The sequence below is a fragment of the Lepus europaeus genome, chromosome 9, assembly GCF_033115175.1.
Source record: "Lepus europaeus isolate LE1 chromosome 9, mLepTim1.pri, whole genome shotgun sequence".
Classification (NCBI taxonomy): Eukaryota; Metazoa; Chordata; class Mammalia; order Lagomorpha; family Leporidae; genus Lepus; species Lepus europaeus.
In genome coordinates this window covers 15119590-15137152 of record NC_084835.1, presented here as the reverse complement: position 1 = coordinate 15137152, position 17563 = coordinate 15119590, and the positions used below count along the sequence as shown (strand labels likewise).

General features: G+C 63.7%; 1 protein-coding gene across 4 annotated transcripts; it reads left to right on the top strand.

Moving 5' to 3' along the window:
- Positions 1–1043: 1043 nt before the first annotated feature.
- HDAC11 (histone deacetylase 11) lies at positions 1044–17306 on the top strand. Of its 4 annotated transcripts, none has more exons than XM_062200599.1 (10): positions 1044–1097; positions 1709–1857; positions 4509–4609; positions 11365–11481; positions 12253–12295; positions 13525–13601; positions 14037–14099; positions 14906–15002; positions 15616–15794; positions 15922–17306. In XM_062200599.1, coding segments are annotated over exons 1-10 (1044 nt in total). In that variant the 5' UTR covers positions 1044–1095; the 3' UTR covers positions 16138–17306. The 4 variants fall into 4 exon arrangements, with proteins under 4 accessions (XP_062056583.1, XP_062056584.1, XP_062056586.1 ...); XM_062200602.1 differs by lacking the exon at positions 1044–1097 and adding an exon at positions 1176–1222 and having other exon boundaries at positions 11434–11481; XM_062200598.1 differs by lacking the exon at positions 1044–1097 and adding an exon at positions 1181–1222.
- Positions 17307–17563: the final 257 nt, after the last annotated feature.

Here is a 17563-nt window from a genome sequence, read left to right as displayed (position 1 = left end):
CCAGTCCTCACCTCATTTCAGGTGCAGAGGCAGAGCCCAGAGAATGGAAGCAAGTTGCCAGGCAGCTGCACTGGCAGCCGGCCAAGCCCGGGGTTTAGCGCAGGCCTGAAACTCAACAGCTTCATGATAAAATTAGGATTAGGCTGCGAGACGCAAATGCCACCACGCAATCAAGTGACAGGCACGTGGAAGGCACTTTCAATGCCTGTGCCCCAGGGCCACCGTGTCACACCCACGCCTCCACGGGCCACCAGGGAGCCCAGCTGCCCTGCGCCTGGCAGCCCCTCCGGTCAGCTGCCTCTGCGTGGTCGGCGGGGACAGCTGGGCGCACAAGAGAGGCCCATTGTCTCGGTCCTGTGGTGCTGTATTGTTGGGGCCTCCTCCCCGGGCCCAGCCCCATGGACACCCCCAGCTGCCCCTGGGGCTCGGTGGGGAAGACTCCCGGCTGCACCGTGCGTGGACTGCACCACTGGGCCCGGAGACCGAGGCTTGGAGTGCCTGTCTCCTGTCGGGGTTGCACCCGGCACTCGGTCTCAGTTCCCTGGGAACCACGCTCGCCACTTTTTACTAGCGGAAACGACGGGCCAGGGAGCGCGGACGCTAACCCAGGGTCACACAGCGCGCCCAAGGCACGGAGTGCCGGCAAACCAAAGGTGCCCGGTGCTCAGGCTTACCGTGCTGGGCGGAGCTCGGGAAATAGGCGGCGCGGACGGGGCCGGGCCCGCGGAGGCCACGCCCCCGGGGCGGAGCGGCGCCGCACGTTCTGCTCCTCCGTGACGCGCCTCGGTGAGAGCCCGAGCGGCCCTCCCCCCGGGGGCGTGGCTTTCCGAGCCAGGCGGGATTCCACTGGGCCGTCGTCAGAGGCAGGCGGGACTGCGCTTGACGCGCGTTGGGGGCGTGGCCTTTTTTCTGCCGGCGCGCTTCCTACGGGATTCCATCGTTCTGTGACGCAGCGCGGCCGCGGAAGGGGCGGACCCGAATCTCCAGAGTCCCGCCCCCAATGGTGGGGGCCGAGGCCGGGGGCGTGTCCTGGGCGGGGCCCCGCCCCGCCCGGTCGCGGAGCGGCGGCCAGCGCAGGGAGGGCCTGGCCCCGGGATGTGAGTGCGGCGGAGCTGGGGGCGCGGGGTGGGCGCCGAGCCAAGCCCTGGAGGTTCCCAGGGGTCCCCATGGGCCTGGGCGCCAGTGCGCGGGCAGCCGGGGGAGACCGGCAGGTGCGGGCCAGGTATGGCGGGCGAAGGGACGCTTCGGCCCGGTGCTCGCAGGCCGGCGGGTGCTCCGGGCCAGTCCCGCGCCTCTTGTCACGGACGAGGGGCGGGTGACGTGCGCAGTTCTGACGGCCGCTCTGCCAGCTCTGCGACGCCCCCGCCGGGCCACAGCTGGAGCGGTTAACGGCCGCGGCGTGGCGGCTGCGGGTCTGCGATGCGGACGTCAGCCGCGCCGGGGTTCCCGACGCGAGCGCCCGCCCCCGCCTCCGTCCCGACTCGCGGATTCTGGGCGCGTTTTCCCCGTGTCTGAGGCCCAGGGCCGCACAGTTGTTAGGTAGTAGCTGTGGTGTAGACGGCAGGTGCACCTGCCCTGCGACCTTGGACACCTCCGGGGTCAGAGCAGAGCGCCCAGCCGGGGGCCCGGCCAGGGCTGCGTCCACTGGGGGCGCAGCCGCCACACTGAAGAGGTCCCGTCTGTGTGTCTGTCCTTGTGCACCCCGAAGGCCACACTCAACCCAGCTGTACCAGCATGTGCCAGAGTCGCGCTGGCCCATCGTGTACTCGCCTCGCTACAACATCACCTTCATGGGCCTGGAGAAGCTGCACCCCTTTGACGCCGGCAAATGGGGCAAAGTGATCAATTTCCTGAAAGGTATGGAGAGCCCCTGTGGGAGCCCAGGTCTCCCTCCTCCCACCTCTCTTCCTCCCTGCGTGTAACATCTCCAGCCTCCAGACCCCCTCCTCCCAGCACAGCTGTCTAGGCCTCAGACGCCCACTCCTCAGTGCCCTGGACCCAAGTCCTGCCCCTGCCCCCCAGGGGCCCAGTGGCAGGGGAGGGATGAGTGGACTCAGGGCCGCTGCAGTTTACCCATTGTCCATCCTCTGAAGTTCAAAGAGCTGAGGAGGTGGAGCGCCTTTGTTCCAGCTCTGTTGGTTACAGACAGGGGAAGCTGGGGCCCAGTAAGGTTGGACAGCTGCCCGCAGCACACGGCTGCCAAGTGGCAGGGGGGCACCCAGAGCTGAGCTCCAGGCTCCCCACCTGGGCGGGAGCTCTGGGGAGCGCATCGCGCTGTGTGAGACTTGTGACCTGCCGTCTGCCGTCTGCCGTAGCCGGGACACTCAGGCATCGCAGCAGCTCGTGCAGGAATGTTCTCCGTGCTCTGTCACTGAGGGAGGTGGAATGTTCTCTGGCGTAGGGAGAAGCAGTGGCTGTTTAAGATGCTTCCCTGCGCCGGCGCCGTGGCTCAATAGGCTAATCCTCTGCCTAGCGGCGCCAGCACACCAGGTTCTAGTCCTGGTTGCCCCTCTTCCAGTCCAGCTCTCTGCTGTGGCCCGGGAGTGCAGTGGAGGATGGCCCAAGTGCTTGGGCCCTGCATCCCATGGGAGACCAGGAGAAGCACCTGGCTCCTGCCATCGGAACAGCGCAGTGCGCCGGCCGCAGCGCGCCTACCGCGGCAGCCATTGGAGGGTGAACCAACGGCAAAAGGAAGACCTTTCTCTCTGTCTCTCTGTCACTGTCCACTCTGCCTGTCAAAAAAAAAAAAAAAGATGTTTCCCCCACCTCTGATCCCACCATGGCCCAAGTTTCACTTTGGAGCTGGCCAGTCAATCACGCCCAAGCCCACCTCCCCTCTTAACAGACAGATCTAGAACAAGCCTTGGGTTCTGCATTTTCCAAAAAACTGAGGCTCAAATTCGAGGTGAAGGGTGCTGCTCGTTTCCAGTGTGTTTGGTGCTGGTTTTTCTTGGGCAGCAATGACCAGAGCGGGTCTTCAAGACGAGGGGCAAGAGAGAGGTGCATGGCCATGGGATGGTGAGAGCCCTGGCCAGCGGGGCGGGGCCAGCCTGCCTCTCGTCCCGCAGGCTCTTGCCTTCCTGAATGTGGTCCTCTGCTCAGTCCAGCCGATCTGGCCAGAGCCACTCTCCCCACGGCCCCTTCCTGGGCTTCTGTACCAGTGCCTCGCTCCACGCAGGGGCTCCTGCCTGCTTCAACCCACAGCAGCAGTTGGCCTGAGTCCGCCCCGCCTCTCCCACCGAGGATGATGATGGAAGGGAGGCGGGGCCACAGGCGGAAGGGACTCAGCTGGTGTCCCGAGAAAGGAGCTAGCCCTCGGCCCCGAGGGCAGTGGAGGACGTGGACTGTCAGGGAGAGCGGGGCCTGCTGGAGTGGTATCTGACAGTATGTGCGACTAGCTTCCACCAGTGTTGGTTTCTGCGTGTGACTCAGAGGGACAGTCCCCTGGCTTCTCATTTCCCTGGAACCCACAGCACCGTGGTCCTGTGCCCTTGGGCCCTTGCTGCTCTCAGCCTCAGCTGCTTCCCCCCAGATGGAGGGAATCTTGTCTGAGTGTGCAATGGCTGAGGCAAGAATACAGTGTTTCCCAAGCATCAGTCACGGCGACCTTGCCACCTGGGCCTTTATTTACTGCTGATCTTTAATTTTAATAAAATCCCAAATCTGTTTTTTTAAAGAGGTAGCAATCTTCTTCTTCTTCTTTTTTTTTTTTTAAGATTTATTTATTTATTTGAAAGGCAGAGGCAGAGAGAGAAAGAGAGAGAGAGGTCTTCCATCTGCTGGTTCACTCCCCAAATTAGCCAGAGCTGGGCTGATCCAAAGCCAGGAGCCAGGAGCTTCTTCTGGGTCTCCCATATGGGTGCAGGGGCCCAAGGACTTGGGCCATCTTCTGCTGCTTTCCCAGGCACATTAGCAGGGAGTTGGATCAGACGTAAAGTAGCCGGGACTTGAATCGGTGTCCACATGGGACCTGGCACTGCAGGCAGGGGCTTTACCCAATAGGCCACAGTGCCGGCCCCCCAGATTGGTTTTAAAAGGAAACATCATATCGTCTAAGTGGGAAAAGACCCTTTCACTTGGCCTAAATAGAAGGTCATAGCAAAGAAGAAATGCAATGAAAACCAGCAGTGTGACTCCGTTCCCCCTGGTCACGGTTGCCTGCGGGCCCTGGGTCCCAGTGCTGCTCTCTTTGGGGTGCAGAGAGAGGGGCAAGAGTCGGGCAGGTGGCAGGTGTGACAGAGAGGCGCCTTCAGAAGGGGGCGGGGGAGGTGCCGAGAAGACTCCCCTGGACCGTGGTGCCGCTGCCTCTGAGAGTTGTCCCGGCGCACCTGAGCTCGCCTCACTGCTGCCAGTGACCGGGAACGCGAGGGTCCCTGTGTGCAGGGTGTTGAGTGCCCGCTCCTCCTGTGCTGGGGGGGGGGGGGAGTGGAGGGGGGGGGAGTGGAGGGCGGGGGTGGCCTTGGCCTTGAGCTCCGTGGGGAAGCAGGTGCTGGCCCTTGTGCTTACAGAGGAGAAGCTGCTGACCGACAGCATGCTGGTGGAGGCGCGGGAGGCCTCGGAGGAGGACCTGCTGGTGGTGCACACGAGGCGCTATCTCAACGAGCTGAAGGTACGGGAGGGAGGGCCTGGCCGCGCAGGGGCACGGTGTCTGTGGGCCCCGAGAGAGGGAGAGGGAGATCCTAAAGAGGTGAGTTCCAGGGAAGGATGAGGTGCCCCACGGGCGATGAGCCCCCTGTCGGCAGCGGGTACAAAAGCAGGGATGTCACAGGGGCTTTGGGCTTCTGCGTGAGTGGTTTTTGATCCTTGCTCTGGACAGGCCTCGGAGACTCCTGCTGAGACCCCTTGTCCCCAATCCCACCAGAACTCTTCTGCTTTGGCCCAGGGCCCAACAAGGAGGCAGAGCAAGTGGGCGGCGGGCAGGTGCTGTGGTGGGGGCGGGGTGCAGGGAAACACAGAAGTCTTGCCCCTTCTCAGGGAGTGCGGGCAGCCGTGGCTGCGCTCCACGTGGGCCCAGTATGGCCATGTCCTGAGGTTTCACAGAGAAGGCAGAGAGCCAGACTACGGAGTGGCATTTCCTGGTTTCTTAATGTGCCGGCTCCGTGTAAGATTTTCAAGTCCCCCCTGCAGACAGAACGAGGCCCACTGGCTGCCTGCACGCTCTTTCCAGAGGTGGCTGCAAACTTCTGGGGAGGGGGCACTTTGTCCTGTTTGTGGGAGGGGGCTGGGGCTGGGGGGTGTTGGAATCTGCCAGGCCGTCCCAGTGGGAGTGGGTCCACTTCCTCGCTGGGCCCCCCCATAGGCTCACTCACAACCCCAAGGGAAGCCAGAGGTCACCAGGCCCCTGAGCTCCGTGCACAGAGAAGCCAAGGCTCAAGGTCACCGGGGAAGTGGGTCAGGCCTGGGGGAGTCTTCCAGGTTCCCGGTCATGGCGGCTACCCTCCTCCTCCCCGCACCGCCCGCCCCGGCCTCAGCTGTGAGAATTCCATGCGGAGCTTCGAGGAGCATGGCTCCTGAGATTACCAGGCAGAGGCTGGACCGTGGCTCCCAGGAGAGAAAGTTGTGTGAGGCCTTGGCAGAAGCCCAGTGCTGGCCTGTGCTGGTTTGCTAGGGCCCAGGCATGCGTGGTCACAGTCCACAGCCAGGATGAGCGGCTGGCCAGAGTCCGGGGGGTGGGGGGGTGGGGCAATGGGCAGGGAGGAAACAGAAGGAAGTGGAGCCCGGAGAAGGCTGGGGGTGGGGGCGGGGCTCCAGGGCCCCACCCATCTGAGGTGCTTTCTGGAGAAGTGTTCCGGCAGGTGCGTGCCTGGCCTTAATAGCCTACTGTGTGAATGTGATCCATAGCAATAGTTTTGAAAAAAAGTACTAACAGGCAAAGCTCCAGGCAGAAAACGGAGGTCCAGGGTAGGAGGAGAATGTCGGTGAGTCAGCTGAAAGGGTTCATCCGGATGGCGACCCAGCTGCCCATTTGGCTTGGAGCTCCCTGGCAGCCAGAGCGAAAGGAGAAACTTGCACGTTGCCTTTTCCGCCACCAAGATGAAGGGGTCTGTGAACGCGTGTGAGCGCACAGGGAGACTCCGATGGGGGCTCCCTGCTCCCACAGGCCTGCATTTGAGTTGTGGAAGGTGGACAGTGCGTTCCAGGGGGCGCCCAGGGCGGCCAGGCGCAGGGGAATTAGCAAGTAGCTGGGTAGAAGTGGCGCATTCGGAAAAGAGCGGTGGGTGACGCTGTGAGGGCGCCTGCTCCAGGTGCTCACCCCCGGCAGGGGCTGGCAGGCCGTGGACAGTGGGTTTGTCCAGGGCAGAGGCCGGTGGCGTGGTGCTGTTCCTATCACGCCCACGCACACAGCTGGCATCTGGGCTGCAGCTCTCAGTCCCTCCCTCACACCGACGATGAGGGTGGGTTTCCTGGGGCTGCTGCGTGACCTGCACCCCTACCCCACCCCCACCCCCACCCCTGTCCTGGGGTTCATGCCTGGCCCTGCACGGGTGTGGCCTCCACGCCTGACTAGCAGGCCATGGAAGAAGCCCTAGCTGCACGTTTGCAGGGTGTTGCCAGGGCAGGGAAAGAGAGTTGAACACCTGCTGTGTGGGGCCCAAGAGTGAGTGCTCCGCACTGGCCAGAGACAGCCTGCCCCGGGGCGCGCCTGATGTCCTGCCCCTGTGCCAGCAGTCCAAGCCCTGTGCTCAGTCCACGTGCTACGAGGACAGGGTGGGACAACAGACCAAACCCCTTTCCTGCTGTCCACACTGGCGTAACCAGTACATAGAGGCCCAGGGGACTCGAAGGGGCTGAGGACCACGAGCACAGGAAGGGGCAGGGAAAGGGGGTGACAGAGCTGGCGGGGGTGGGGCAGATGGCAGTCTGAAATCCGAGTCCAGAAGGGGTGCCCTGGCGTGTGATCAGAGGTGATGTGGAAGGGGTGAGGGAGCGGGTGGCGTGGCTCTGGGGGAATGATGGTCCAAGCAGCAGGAGCAGCGAGTGCAAAGGCCCTGAGGCAGATGCATTTCCCAGGTGTTCCAGTGATAGAGGGAGGGAGGCTTCCCCGCTGCACCTGGGTGGTAGAAACCCCTCCCCCGAGAGTCTCTGGGGAGAATCAGATCCTGGGGTCCCTGACTCTCCTTCTCTGAGAGCCCCTCTCTCCTTTTCTTCTTTTATATTGTGTTACAGTTTACATAACATAAAACTAGCTGTTGGCTGCTTGAAAGTGTACAGTTCAGTGGTGTTCAGTCTGTTCACGACTGGTGCACCTGCTGCCTCTGGGCAGTGCCGGGACACTCCCTGCACCCTGGAAGGAAGCCCCGTTCCCAGGAAAGTCGCCCCCCAGCCTCCCCTGCCCCGCTCTGGGCATCACACAGCTCCCACCCCTAGGGATGCGCCTCCTCTGGGCGCTTCCTGTAAATGCAGTTGAATCTTCAAGATCCCTGGTGTCCAGCGGGTGTCGGCGCCTCATTCCTGCTCACGGCTGCACGGGGTCCCCTAGACGGAGTCTCCCGCGTTGTTTGCACCTGAATTGGTTCTGGGTGCCTGCGCTGTACGTGTGAGCGTGCATTTGTCTGCTTCCCTGTTTGCGCTTCTTGGTGACGTAGTTGGCCCTGTGCATGGGTGAGCCCTGCGGCATTTCAGCCAGCCGTGGGCTGAAAGTATGTGAGAAGCCACGAGGCTGTCCTGAGCATGCGTAGGCTTCCCTCCCCCGCCCCGTCACTCTCCCCTGGACAGTACAATAGAGCTACTGTCTCCCTAGCACTGGCCGTGCGTTAGGAAGCGCAGGCCATCTAGAGAGGCCTTAAAGTACGCAGGAGGATGTGCCTGGGAACTGCAGATCTTACATTTTATAGAGAGGACGTGAGCACCCCAGAGCTCTTGGACTAGGGTCGAACACACCTGCAGGTTTCCATGTCCAAGGCCACGCTCTACGATTGGAGGAACAGGCTGTACGCGGCTCTACACAGCCCGCGGCAGAGCCACAGAGGTGGTCCTGCCTGGCTCCCATGCGGCCCGTGCCCAGTGCCCCTGCCCACGAGAGGGGTTATCAGAGGGCCTCACCTGCCGGGCAGGTCCCATCTACAGACGGGGCAGTGCCGCCGCAGCCTGCTGCACGGCCCAGATAAAGTGTCCCCTGCCCAGCAGAGCCCTGCCCGGTGGCCGCTGGAAGCACCCTGTAGCAGCTGTTGCTGGTTTCTGTGGGTCACTGCTGGTGATCATCAGTGAGTGTCCGGATGTCGCCCGTGCCTCAGCCACGCCCATCGCCTCCCTGGGCCACACAGTCCGCCCTGGCCACATCCCCCACACTGTCGTCCTCCCCGGCCCGCGGTGGAGGTGGGTTTTCCTAGAACTGGTAGTTCCCACCTGCCCTGTCCAGGCGGATGGTGCGCAACCACCTGTGGCTTTTGAGCACTCGAAACGCAGCCCGTGGGACCGAAGAAGAGAATTCTAATTTTTAAAAATCATTGTTAGTTTAAAATTACATGAGGGAGTCTTCAAAAATGGATGAAAATGCATGTCATGAAAAGATGACGCATAGCTTTCTAAAGTTTCTGCACCAAAATAAACTTTGAAAAAAGATGTATTTGTTTGAAGGGCAGAGAGAGAGAGAGTGGGGGGGGGGGTCTTCCATCCACTGGTTCACTTCCCAGATGGCCGCAGTGGCCAGGGCTGGGCCAGGCTGAAGCCAGGAGCCAGGAGCCCCAGCTGGGTCTCCCACATGGGTGCAAGGGCCCAAGCACTCGGGCCATTCTCTGCTGCTTTCCCAGGCGCCTTAGCAGGGAGCTGGATCAGAAATGGAGCAGCTGGGACTTGAACCAGCGCTCTGATACAGGTGCCTGCATTGCAAGTGGTGGCTTAACCTACTATGCCACAGCACCGGCCCCTAGACTTACTTTCTCTTTCCTTTTCCACGAACTTTTTGAAGTGGACAGCACGGAAGGGTGGGGCTGGAGGAAGGCCCCAGTGCCTCCTCTTCCTCGTCCCCAGAAGCTGGGCCTGGCTGGCTGGTTGGCTGACTCCTGGTGCACTTGAGGGGGCCTTCCTGCCTGGCCCTGGGACCAGTGAAAGTCGCTAGCTGCGTCCCACGTGACCACAGCCCCGCAGAGCCAGGGGCCGGCCGAGGCCTGGGGTGGGAAAGTCTGGAAACAGCGTTGGGAAGGGGGCGGAGTTACAGGGCTTTTAGCGCGTGTGCCCGTGCTGTGCGTTCCGCTGAGCTGGACCGCTGGGGCCTCGGTGCCTGGGGACGCCAGCCGAGGGATGGGGCAGAGACTGAACGGCTTTCTTCCATGGCTCATTTGCTCATTCATTTGTTCATGGAAAACAGCCGTCCCATGGCTCCGGCGGCTCGCACGTGCCCGGAGCTGATGGCCTGGGCAGGGGCCTCTCCACCTGCGAGTCTGGCCCCACCACACACACCCATGTGGGCGTGTGGGAGCCCCGTGGGTGCCTGGCCTTTCAGAACCTAGCGGGGGGGGGGGTTTCCCTCGGGATCTGTGCACCCACTCCTCCAACCCCACCCCCCGCAGCCTGTGGCCTGGGAGGGTGGTCACACAGGCAGCCTGGTGTCCGGCACACACCTAGGACCCCTGCCATAGGTCGTGTCCCGCCTTCGTGTGCAGCCCGTGAGGGCCTCGCAGCCCATTTCCGCCTTCGCACCTGTGGTTGGCCTCCCCCTCCCCGCCTCCATCTCTGCTGGCTCCTTCCGCTGTTGAACTGGCTCGGCCGGCTTCCAGCAAAGCTGCTCTCCTGTGGATGGAGGCAGCGCCACCCTTCCTGGTCCTACCTCACAGCTGCCTGAGCCTCCGAGCCTCCCTCCACCTGACCCTTCCAGAAACCCTCTCTCACTCGGCCCCATGAGCACCTCCCCGCCTCCAGGCAGCCCTCCGCGATCACCCTGGGCTCTGCGTGTGGGCCCTGCCCTGCTGTGCCCACTGCCTGTCTGCCTCCCCAGCCTCTCCTGAACTCTGGCTTTCCTCCCACTCTGGCTGCAGCCTCAGCCTGGCTGCGCAGGGCACACAAGGCCCCTGAGAGCAAAGCCCGGCACCTGCCCTGCCCTGGCCTTCCGGCTGGGGTGGCGCCGTCACCTCACAGGCTGACCTGGGCCTCATCTGGGCCCCTCCCACCTGCTGCCCGTCAGTACCTCCGCTCTCATCGCCCAGAGCTTCAGCATCTGTCTCCTGCTTCCACCCCGGGACTGATGCTTCTCTTCTGGTCGGCTCTCCACGCTGCAGCTGGAGCACTTGGGCCGGCTCCACCTGTGGCTCCCTACTGCCCGGGCACAGTGTGCGCCTGTGCTGCCGCTGGCTCTGTGTGATGAACTCACCCCACCCATCCTGGCTGCTCTGACTTCTCTTGGTCACCGACTCTGTCTCCGCCAGCCGTTGCCTTTTTACCTCGACTCCTTGTCTGGGCGCCTCCTGCAGGCATCACCTCTTCCAGGAAGACACACACACACACACAGACTCGCAGATGCACACCGGCGTGCACCCCCGCCCCCGGCTCTCCTTCACAGTGCCGTCCTGCTGGTGGCCTGGGCGTTTCCCTAGGGAGCTCGGCTCACGGGGCCCACTCTGCCCCGTCCTGGTGCTCATGCCTTCTGTGTGCCCTGGATCCTCGCCTTTGTTGCCTGCTGGAGGGCGGGCCCTTTGCAGGGAGTTCTGCTTCCCAGTGGCGCAGGAGAGGAGGGGGACTGAAAATCCTCCCTGCCCAGGGCCTGCATTCCCCCTGGCCGGCGCCGCCACAGCTTCAGGGCCAGGCCTGCACAGCTGGGACTCTCAGCCCTATGCAGTTCTTGTTCTGGACACCAGAGGGCAGCACAGAGCTGCGGCGCCCTGAGGTCTCTGGGTAGACCTTGCTGTAGGCTGCGTGCCAACTGCTCTCTGCTGACCCTGAGGTTGGGAGGGGCCTGGAGGGTTGCCGATGGCGCCGCATTTCTCTCTCTCTGTCTCTGTTTCTGTCTCTCTGTCTCTCTGTCTCAGCTATATCTTTGGAGTGAGATAGAGCAAGAGATAAATATTTTTTTAAAGTTTTTTTTTAAACAGTTACAGGAGAGAAAGAGAAAGAGAGAGGTCTTCCATCTGCTGGTTCACTTCCCAAGTGGCCACAACAACTGGGGCTGCAGGAGCCAGGAGCTTCATCCGGGTCTCCCACGCGGGTGCAGGAGCCCAAGCACTAGGGCCATCTTTCATAGCTTTCCTAGGTGTATCAGCAGGGAGCGAGATAGCAAGTGGAGCAGCCGGGACTGGAACCGGCGTCCATATGGGATGGCATCTTTACCTGCCCCACCGTGGCAGTGGCCCCCCACTCTGGTCCGTGAGTGCGGGGCCTCGGCCCTCGGGGTGGGGGCGGCCTGACGTCCAGGGCCGTGGTCTCTCTCTGCAGTGGTCCTTCGCTGTCGCCACCATCACCGAAATCCCCCCTCTCATCTTCCTCCCCAACTTCCTGGTGCAGAGGAAGGTGCTCAGGCCGCTCCGGACCCAGACGGGAGGAACCATAATGGTAGGTGGGGAGGGGGCGGCTCGCCGGGGCCACGACTGGGGACGGTGTTGGCTCCTCCGGCCTCCTTTGTCCTGGCATGCCTGCCTCCAGAAGCCTTTTGTTAGAATTCGTTTGGAGCCGGGCACTGGCTGGCACGCAACACACGCCTCCACCCTGCCACAAACAGGACGAGCTCACCCTGTGGCTGGAAAACCCAGCCCCTGAGTTCAAGGGCGGGTAGTGGCAAAAGCCAACCCTCCCCGCAGCCAGCTTGGGTTTCCCGCCCACGTGCCTTGCCGGGAGCAGCGCTGCACCTGTTGCTCTGAGACTTCCGGTCCAGCCCAGGCTTGCTGCCTGCAGATCCTTCCCCCTTTCCTGTTTCGCTTTGCAAAGTTGCGCATTATTTCGTTATTTTTTTAGTTGAATGGATGTCACTGCCACCCCCAAACTGTGAGTCCCCCGCGCTTCCAGGAGCAGAGAACTGTCCCCCTGAGAGCCACCTGGGAATCACAGCTCTCGGGGCGGGGCTGGGCAGGAGGGTGATCGAGACTGAACTCCGATTCCTTCCACTTCTTCTGGTTCCCTGCAAGGGCTTTTTCTCGGTGCATCTCCTACGCCAGCCAGTCTGACACTTGCTCCCTGGCCCGACTGGGTTTGCTGGCAGGCTGGGGGCGTCTCCTGTGCCCCCAGCTCAGAGCCGGCAGGCGGCTGAGTATGGGATGGGTGAGGAGGAGTGTGGTGAGTGAGTGGGGACTTGGCTGGCTGTGCCCTCACCTCTGCCCATCCCCGCAGGCGGGTAAGCTGGCCGTGGAGCGAGGCTGGGCCATCAACATCGGTGAGTCCCCCGGCTTGGGGCAGGGAGGCAGGGCTGGAGGACCCTGGGGAGCCCCCTGAGCCTCGCTGTGGAGCGGTCTGCAGCCTCCTGGGGCCCAGAGGGTTGCCCAGTGCCCCCATCTGATGTGGCTCTTAAAGTGTTGCACACTTGGCACACTTCCTGCGGTGGGGAGCACCTGAACTCTAGCAGCTCACCGGAAACCTGCCCACCTCGGGGGCCCCACAGCGGGCAGGGGCTTACTCCCCAACAAGGCTGCCCACGGAGGACTGCACACCTCCGTCTTTCTTGTCCTTGTCCCCGTCCACCATGGAGACTCAGCCCAGGCAGCACAGCCTCTGCGCTTCGGCCTCCTTTTTGAGCGGGCTGTCATGGTCATCAGGCCCATTTCATCGAGGAGGGAGTGGCCGGCTCAGAGTGGATCTGCCATCCCTGCCATCCCTGCCCTCTGCAACCTTTAGCTGTGAGCTCTGCAAGGCCGGGGCTGGCTCGCCTGCACGCCGCCCTGCCAGGTGGGCAGGTGTAGCCATGCTGTTAGGATAAGCCCTGTACGCATCGAGGAGGCTCCTGCCCCAGGGGCTGGTGGGGGTGGAGAGCCTGGGGCCTTACCCAGTCTGCCTGGGAATGCTGGTTCAGCCATCACCTAGCCGTGTGACCTGGGAATGCTGACGGGCCTGCCTGCGCCTCAGTCTCTTCATCTGTAAATGGGGATGATGTTGAGCATTGCCTCCCAGGGCTGTAGGAGCTCAGCACCCGGCCAGGAGTTCAGTGGGGGCCGCTTGCCCCTCAGTGAGGGGCAGGGCCTTTGCTTCACCCTGGCTTCTGGAACCATGCTGGGCTCAGCTTCAGGGGCCTCCCAGGAGTAGCCAAGGAAAGGGACTCTGGGCACTGATGCCGGGAGTTAGGGCTGGGGGCTGGGGAACCCTGGTCTCCAGGGCCCTGCCCGCTGCACGGGCAGCTGTGACCAGCAGAGGGCGCCCTGGGCCTTCCCAGGTCTCTGTAGCCACACCGCTTTACAGGCCCCGAGTTTGAGCTGGGCTGGGGGCTGGCTTGCTGGGGACTCCGCCTGAGGTGTCGAGCTCCGGGCCGGGTGACTGACGGCAAAGCTGCCTCCCGACCTGGGGTGGCGACACCCTGGTCCCTCAGGGCTCGTTGAAGCCTAAGGGGATGCCTGGGGGGGATGAGGGGCTGGGGCCTGGCTCCAAGCGACCCCGCTGTCCTCCCTCCCGCAGGGGGTGGCTTCCACCACTGCTCCAGTGACCGGGGTGGAGGCTTCTGCGCCTATGCAGACATCACGCTGGCCATCAAGGTGCGTCCATGGCCCCCAGATCTCCCACCCCCTCACATCGGCTGTGTTCACCCCACATTCTAGAGCAGGGAACCAAGGCTCGGAGCAGGGCGGGGGCTGGCACCAGCTCTGACCCTTTCTCTCCTTCACTGTTGCTCAGAAGGGTTGCTTGTGGCCAGCGGGAGCAACGGCAGCCTCCACAGCGCCAGGAGGGCGCAGGGTGCAAAGCAACAGAAGTCACTTCTGGGAGGGAGGGCCTGGCTGCACAGGGTCGGGGGAGGCGATGATTGCGGCTGTGGCGTGCACACAAGCTTCTCTCGAGCCCTACATCCCCCTTTGGCTGTGTCCTGATGCTCCACAGGCGTGTGTGCCCTCAGCTGCACCCTCACTGTGAGACCGTGCAGGGCCAGCCCCTCTGGCCTGTCCAGGCCCTCACGTGTCCTTCCTCCCCGGCAGTTCCTGTTTGACAGAGTGGAGGGCATCTCCAGGGCCACCATCATTGACCTTGATGCCCACCAGGTGAGCGTCCGGCGGGGCGGGGCTGGCCCGGGCCCCAGGACCTCTCCCCATGTCCCCAGTGGCCTCTGTGTGCCACACCCCCCTGCACCGTGGGGCTCCCCTCCCTATAGGGGTCTCCCCGAGCCAGGCCTGTGCCTCCCCCACCCCCATCACGCCAGGCTCACAACTCCCCTGTGTCTCCAGCTGTAGACTTGTCCCCGTGCCCCTCTCAGCCCGGCCAGGGAGGTGGGTCCTCCCTCCCTCCTCCCACTTGCCCTTCCCGCAACCCCCTCCTGCCACTCGGCAGATGGCTGATCCTAAAACCCAGTCTGACAGTTCCACCCTCATGCCCCAGCCTTTGCCGTGGCTCCCCGTGGCTCCCCCGGTCAGTCTGAGGCGCAGCCAATGAGCGCTCACCATTCCAGGTTTCTCAGGGCCCCCGAGGCCACTGCCCACAGCTGGGCTCCCGGGACTGGTGGCTGTGATCAGAGGTGTGCGGAGGCCCCGCCCCACGGCTGTGTGGCCTCTTGCTAGTGGGGGTCCTGCTCCGGGTCCTGCTCTGGGTCCCACAGCACGGCCCCTCATGGGGGTCCCGGCCCCAACCCCGGTCCCACCTCACCCCGCCTGACACCTGCCGCACTCATGGACAAGGAAACGGGGCCGGGCCTTGCTCAGGGTCGTGGGGCCAAGTTTGAGGGTGAACCCAGGCCCCTGCGCCTCCACAGCTGGCACATGGGGCGTTTGCTGGGGGTGGGCTGGGGTAGTCCTGGCCTTCCCGGGGAGGTGGATGTGCGTGGCCGTGAGCAGCTCCTGTGTCCTCTCCACAGGGCAACGGCCACGAGCGAGACTTCATGGAGGACAAGCGTGTATACATCATGGACGTCTACAACCGCCACATCTACCCTGGGGACCGCTTTGCCAAGCGTGAGCCTCCTGTGCTTCCTGCCCCCCCGCCCCCCAGCCGTGCCCTCAAGCTGGGCCCAGCAGAGGCTTCCCCGCGTGCCCCACATCCCTCCAGGTGGAGGTGTTCCCATTTTACAGAGGATGAAACTGAGGCCCCGCCCCATGGCCACGCGTGTGGGTCCTTGTAGGAGGGGCAATCACGTAGAAATCGAATCTTTTCCCAGGCGTGCGCCCCTAGGGTAGAAAACAGGAAGGGACTTTGAAAGCAAGGCGGTAAATAGGACATGCGGAGTAAGGCGGCAGACAGAAGTTCAGCTGGCACGTGGTTAAAACCCACGCCCGTGGGCGGGACTTAAGCAGCCAAAGCAGAGCCGGGCTCAGCGGTTGGAAGGCGGGGACGCTGGGGCGGGAGGGGCCGGTGGCTGTGCGGTGGGTTAGGGACCGGCAGCGCAACGCGTCTGGGCGACTGTGGGGCCCCCAGGGGTCTCCACAGCCCGGCGCCAGCCCCCCCTTCCCCTCGGGCTCCCTTTCTGGGCTTCTCCGCGGCTCTTTGCAGCTGGGTCTTGGGTGGAAGGGTAGGCCTGGCTGGCGGCGTTGCCAAGGCCCCCGACAGGAGCTCCCTGTCGCCCCCTAGAGGCCATCAGGCGCAAGGTGGAGCTGGAGTGGGGCACAGAGGACGAGGAGTACCTGGGGAAGGTGGAGCAGCACGTGGAGAAGGCCCTGCGGGAGTACCTGCCCGACGTCGTGGTTTACAACGCCGGCACCGACGTCCTGGAGGGGGACCGCCTCGGGGGGCTGGCCATCAGCCCAGGGGTACGTGCTGGCCCGGGAGGCAGGGAGGAGGGGCCCTCCGAGGGGCCGGAGGCCGGAGCAGTGCAGAGCCGGGCTAAATCCGCAGCGGGACTCCCTGACAGCACGCGGCCTCCCCATCCCCACGCAGGGCATCGTGAAGCGAGACGAACTTGTGTTCCGGATGGTCCGCGGCCACCAGGTGCCCATCCTCATGGTGACCTCGGGCGGCTACCAGAAGCGCACGGCCCGGATCATCGCCGACTCCATCCTGAACCTGTACAACCTGGGGCTCATCGGGCCCCCGTCCCGCGACGTCTCCGCCCAGAGCTCAGACTCGCCGCTGCTGCCCCCCGTAGTGCCCTGACCCCTGCTCCCCCTCCAGCGGCTCGGGCCCACCTCCTGCGCCACTCCACTTCTGCTTTGTGTTGCCTAACCTGGGGGGTGCTGGGGGCCACTGCCAGTGAGCTCGGAAGAGCAGGTGAGGCAGGGACCATCCCTCGCTGGGCCACCTGAGGGGCCTTGCGCTGGCAGCCCTGGGGTCTCCCTGCCTCCCCGGGCATGGTGGAAGACAGAGCCCAGGCCCCAGCCTCTGGAAGGGTCCCCAGGGGGTCCTGGGTGTGGCTCGGCTTGGGGAGGCTGGCAGAGGGACTCATTAGTCCCTGTGAGCTGCCGGCGGAGCCCTGGGTCGGGCTGTCCTGGGTTTTGGAGGTGTGGCTCCCCCTCCTCCCTCTGGCCTCTTTCGTCCCTGGTGCCGGGGAGCCCTGGATGCTGTCGGAGCCAGGCCTCTGGCCTCTGATCACCGCCAAGGGTGGCTGTGAGCCTTAGAGAAGGGCTGCGAGGTGGGGGGCTTCTCCCATCTGGGATCCCCCTCAATAAAAGCAAGGTCTGGACCTGCTTTCCCGGAGCCCCTCTGTGGCCTGGGGCCCCCCAGCTCCCTCCTTGGGCAGTGGTCTCGCCGGCCCAGAGAAGGGCAGGTTTGGGGGCAGAGCTCCCAGCTCCAGCCATGGGTCGGGGCAGGAGCGACTCAGCAGGTGGAGATCAGGGGCAGGTAGCCAAGCTAGGTCCCTGCCCCAGCTCAGGGCCTCCTGGCGGGAGAGAGCAGAGGCACTGGAGAACAGGTGCCTGGCTGTAGCCTCCACTTGCCTCACCCAGGTACTCGGAGCCCATTTCTCTCCCTGTCCAGGGATGCCAAGGTGGGCCTGCCTTGCAGAGAGCTAGCCACGGAGCAGGGAGGAAAAGTGGCCCAGCAGAGATGGCCCCGGCCCCGCCCAGCCCCACCTATGCGGTTTCTTCCTGTCCGGGGGGGGGGGGTGCCCCACGGTCTCCCCCACTCTCCTCCTGCTGGGGGGCAGGGGTTCTGGGATCACCACAGGTCACAAGTGCTGCACTCGGACCAGACACCCAGGCACTAGCAATACACTTGCCCTTGGTCTCCGATCACCTGAGATCATCCCCACCGAGGCCTTGGCCTTGGGGTCCGCGACAGACGGGTTTGTCACTGCGGCTTCTGTTCCCCAGAATCATAAAGGCTCTGAAGGGACTTGCTGCTGTGTGTTCTTGAGTCCCTGCCACCCCCATGGGAGCGGTCACGGTCACCAGCAAATAGGAGCCCACCACCATCAACCCCTGGGGCCCAAGAGCAGCCCAAAGCACAAACATCCACGTTGGAGGTGGAGCCCGCCCCAGAGGGCAGGGGCATTGGGGACAAGTGACGTGGTCTCTGGAGCCTCCCTCTGCTCATCCCTCCTGGTGGGTCGCATTCCTGAGCTGGAGTGGAGCCTGGAGCAGGT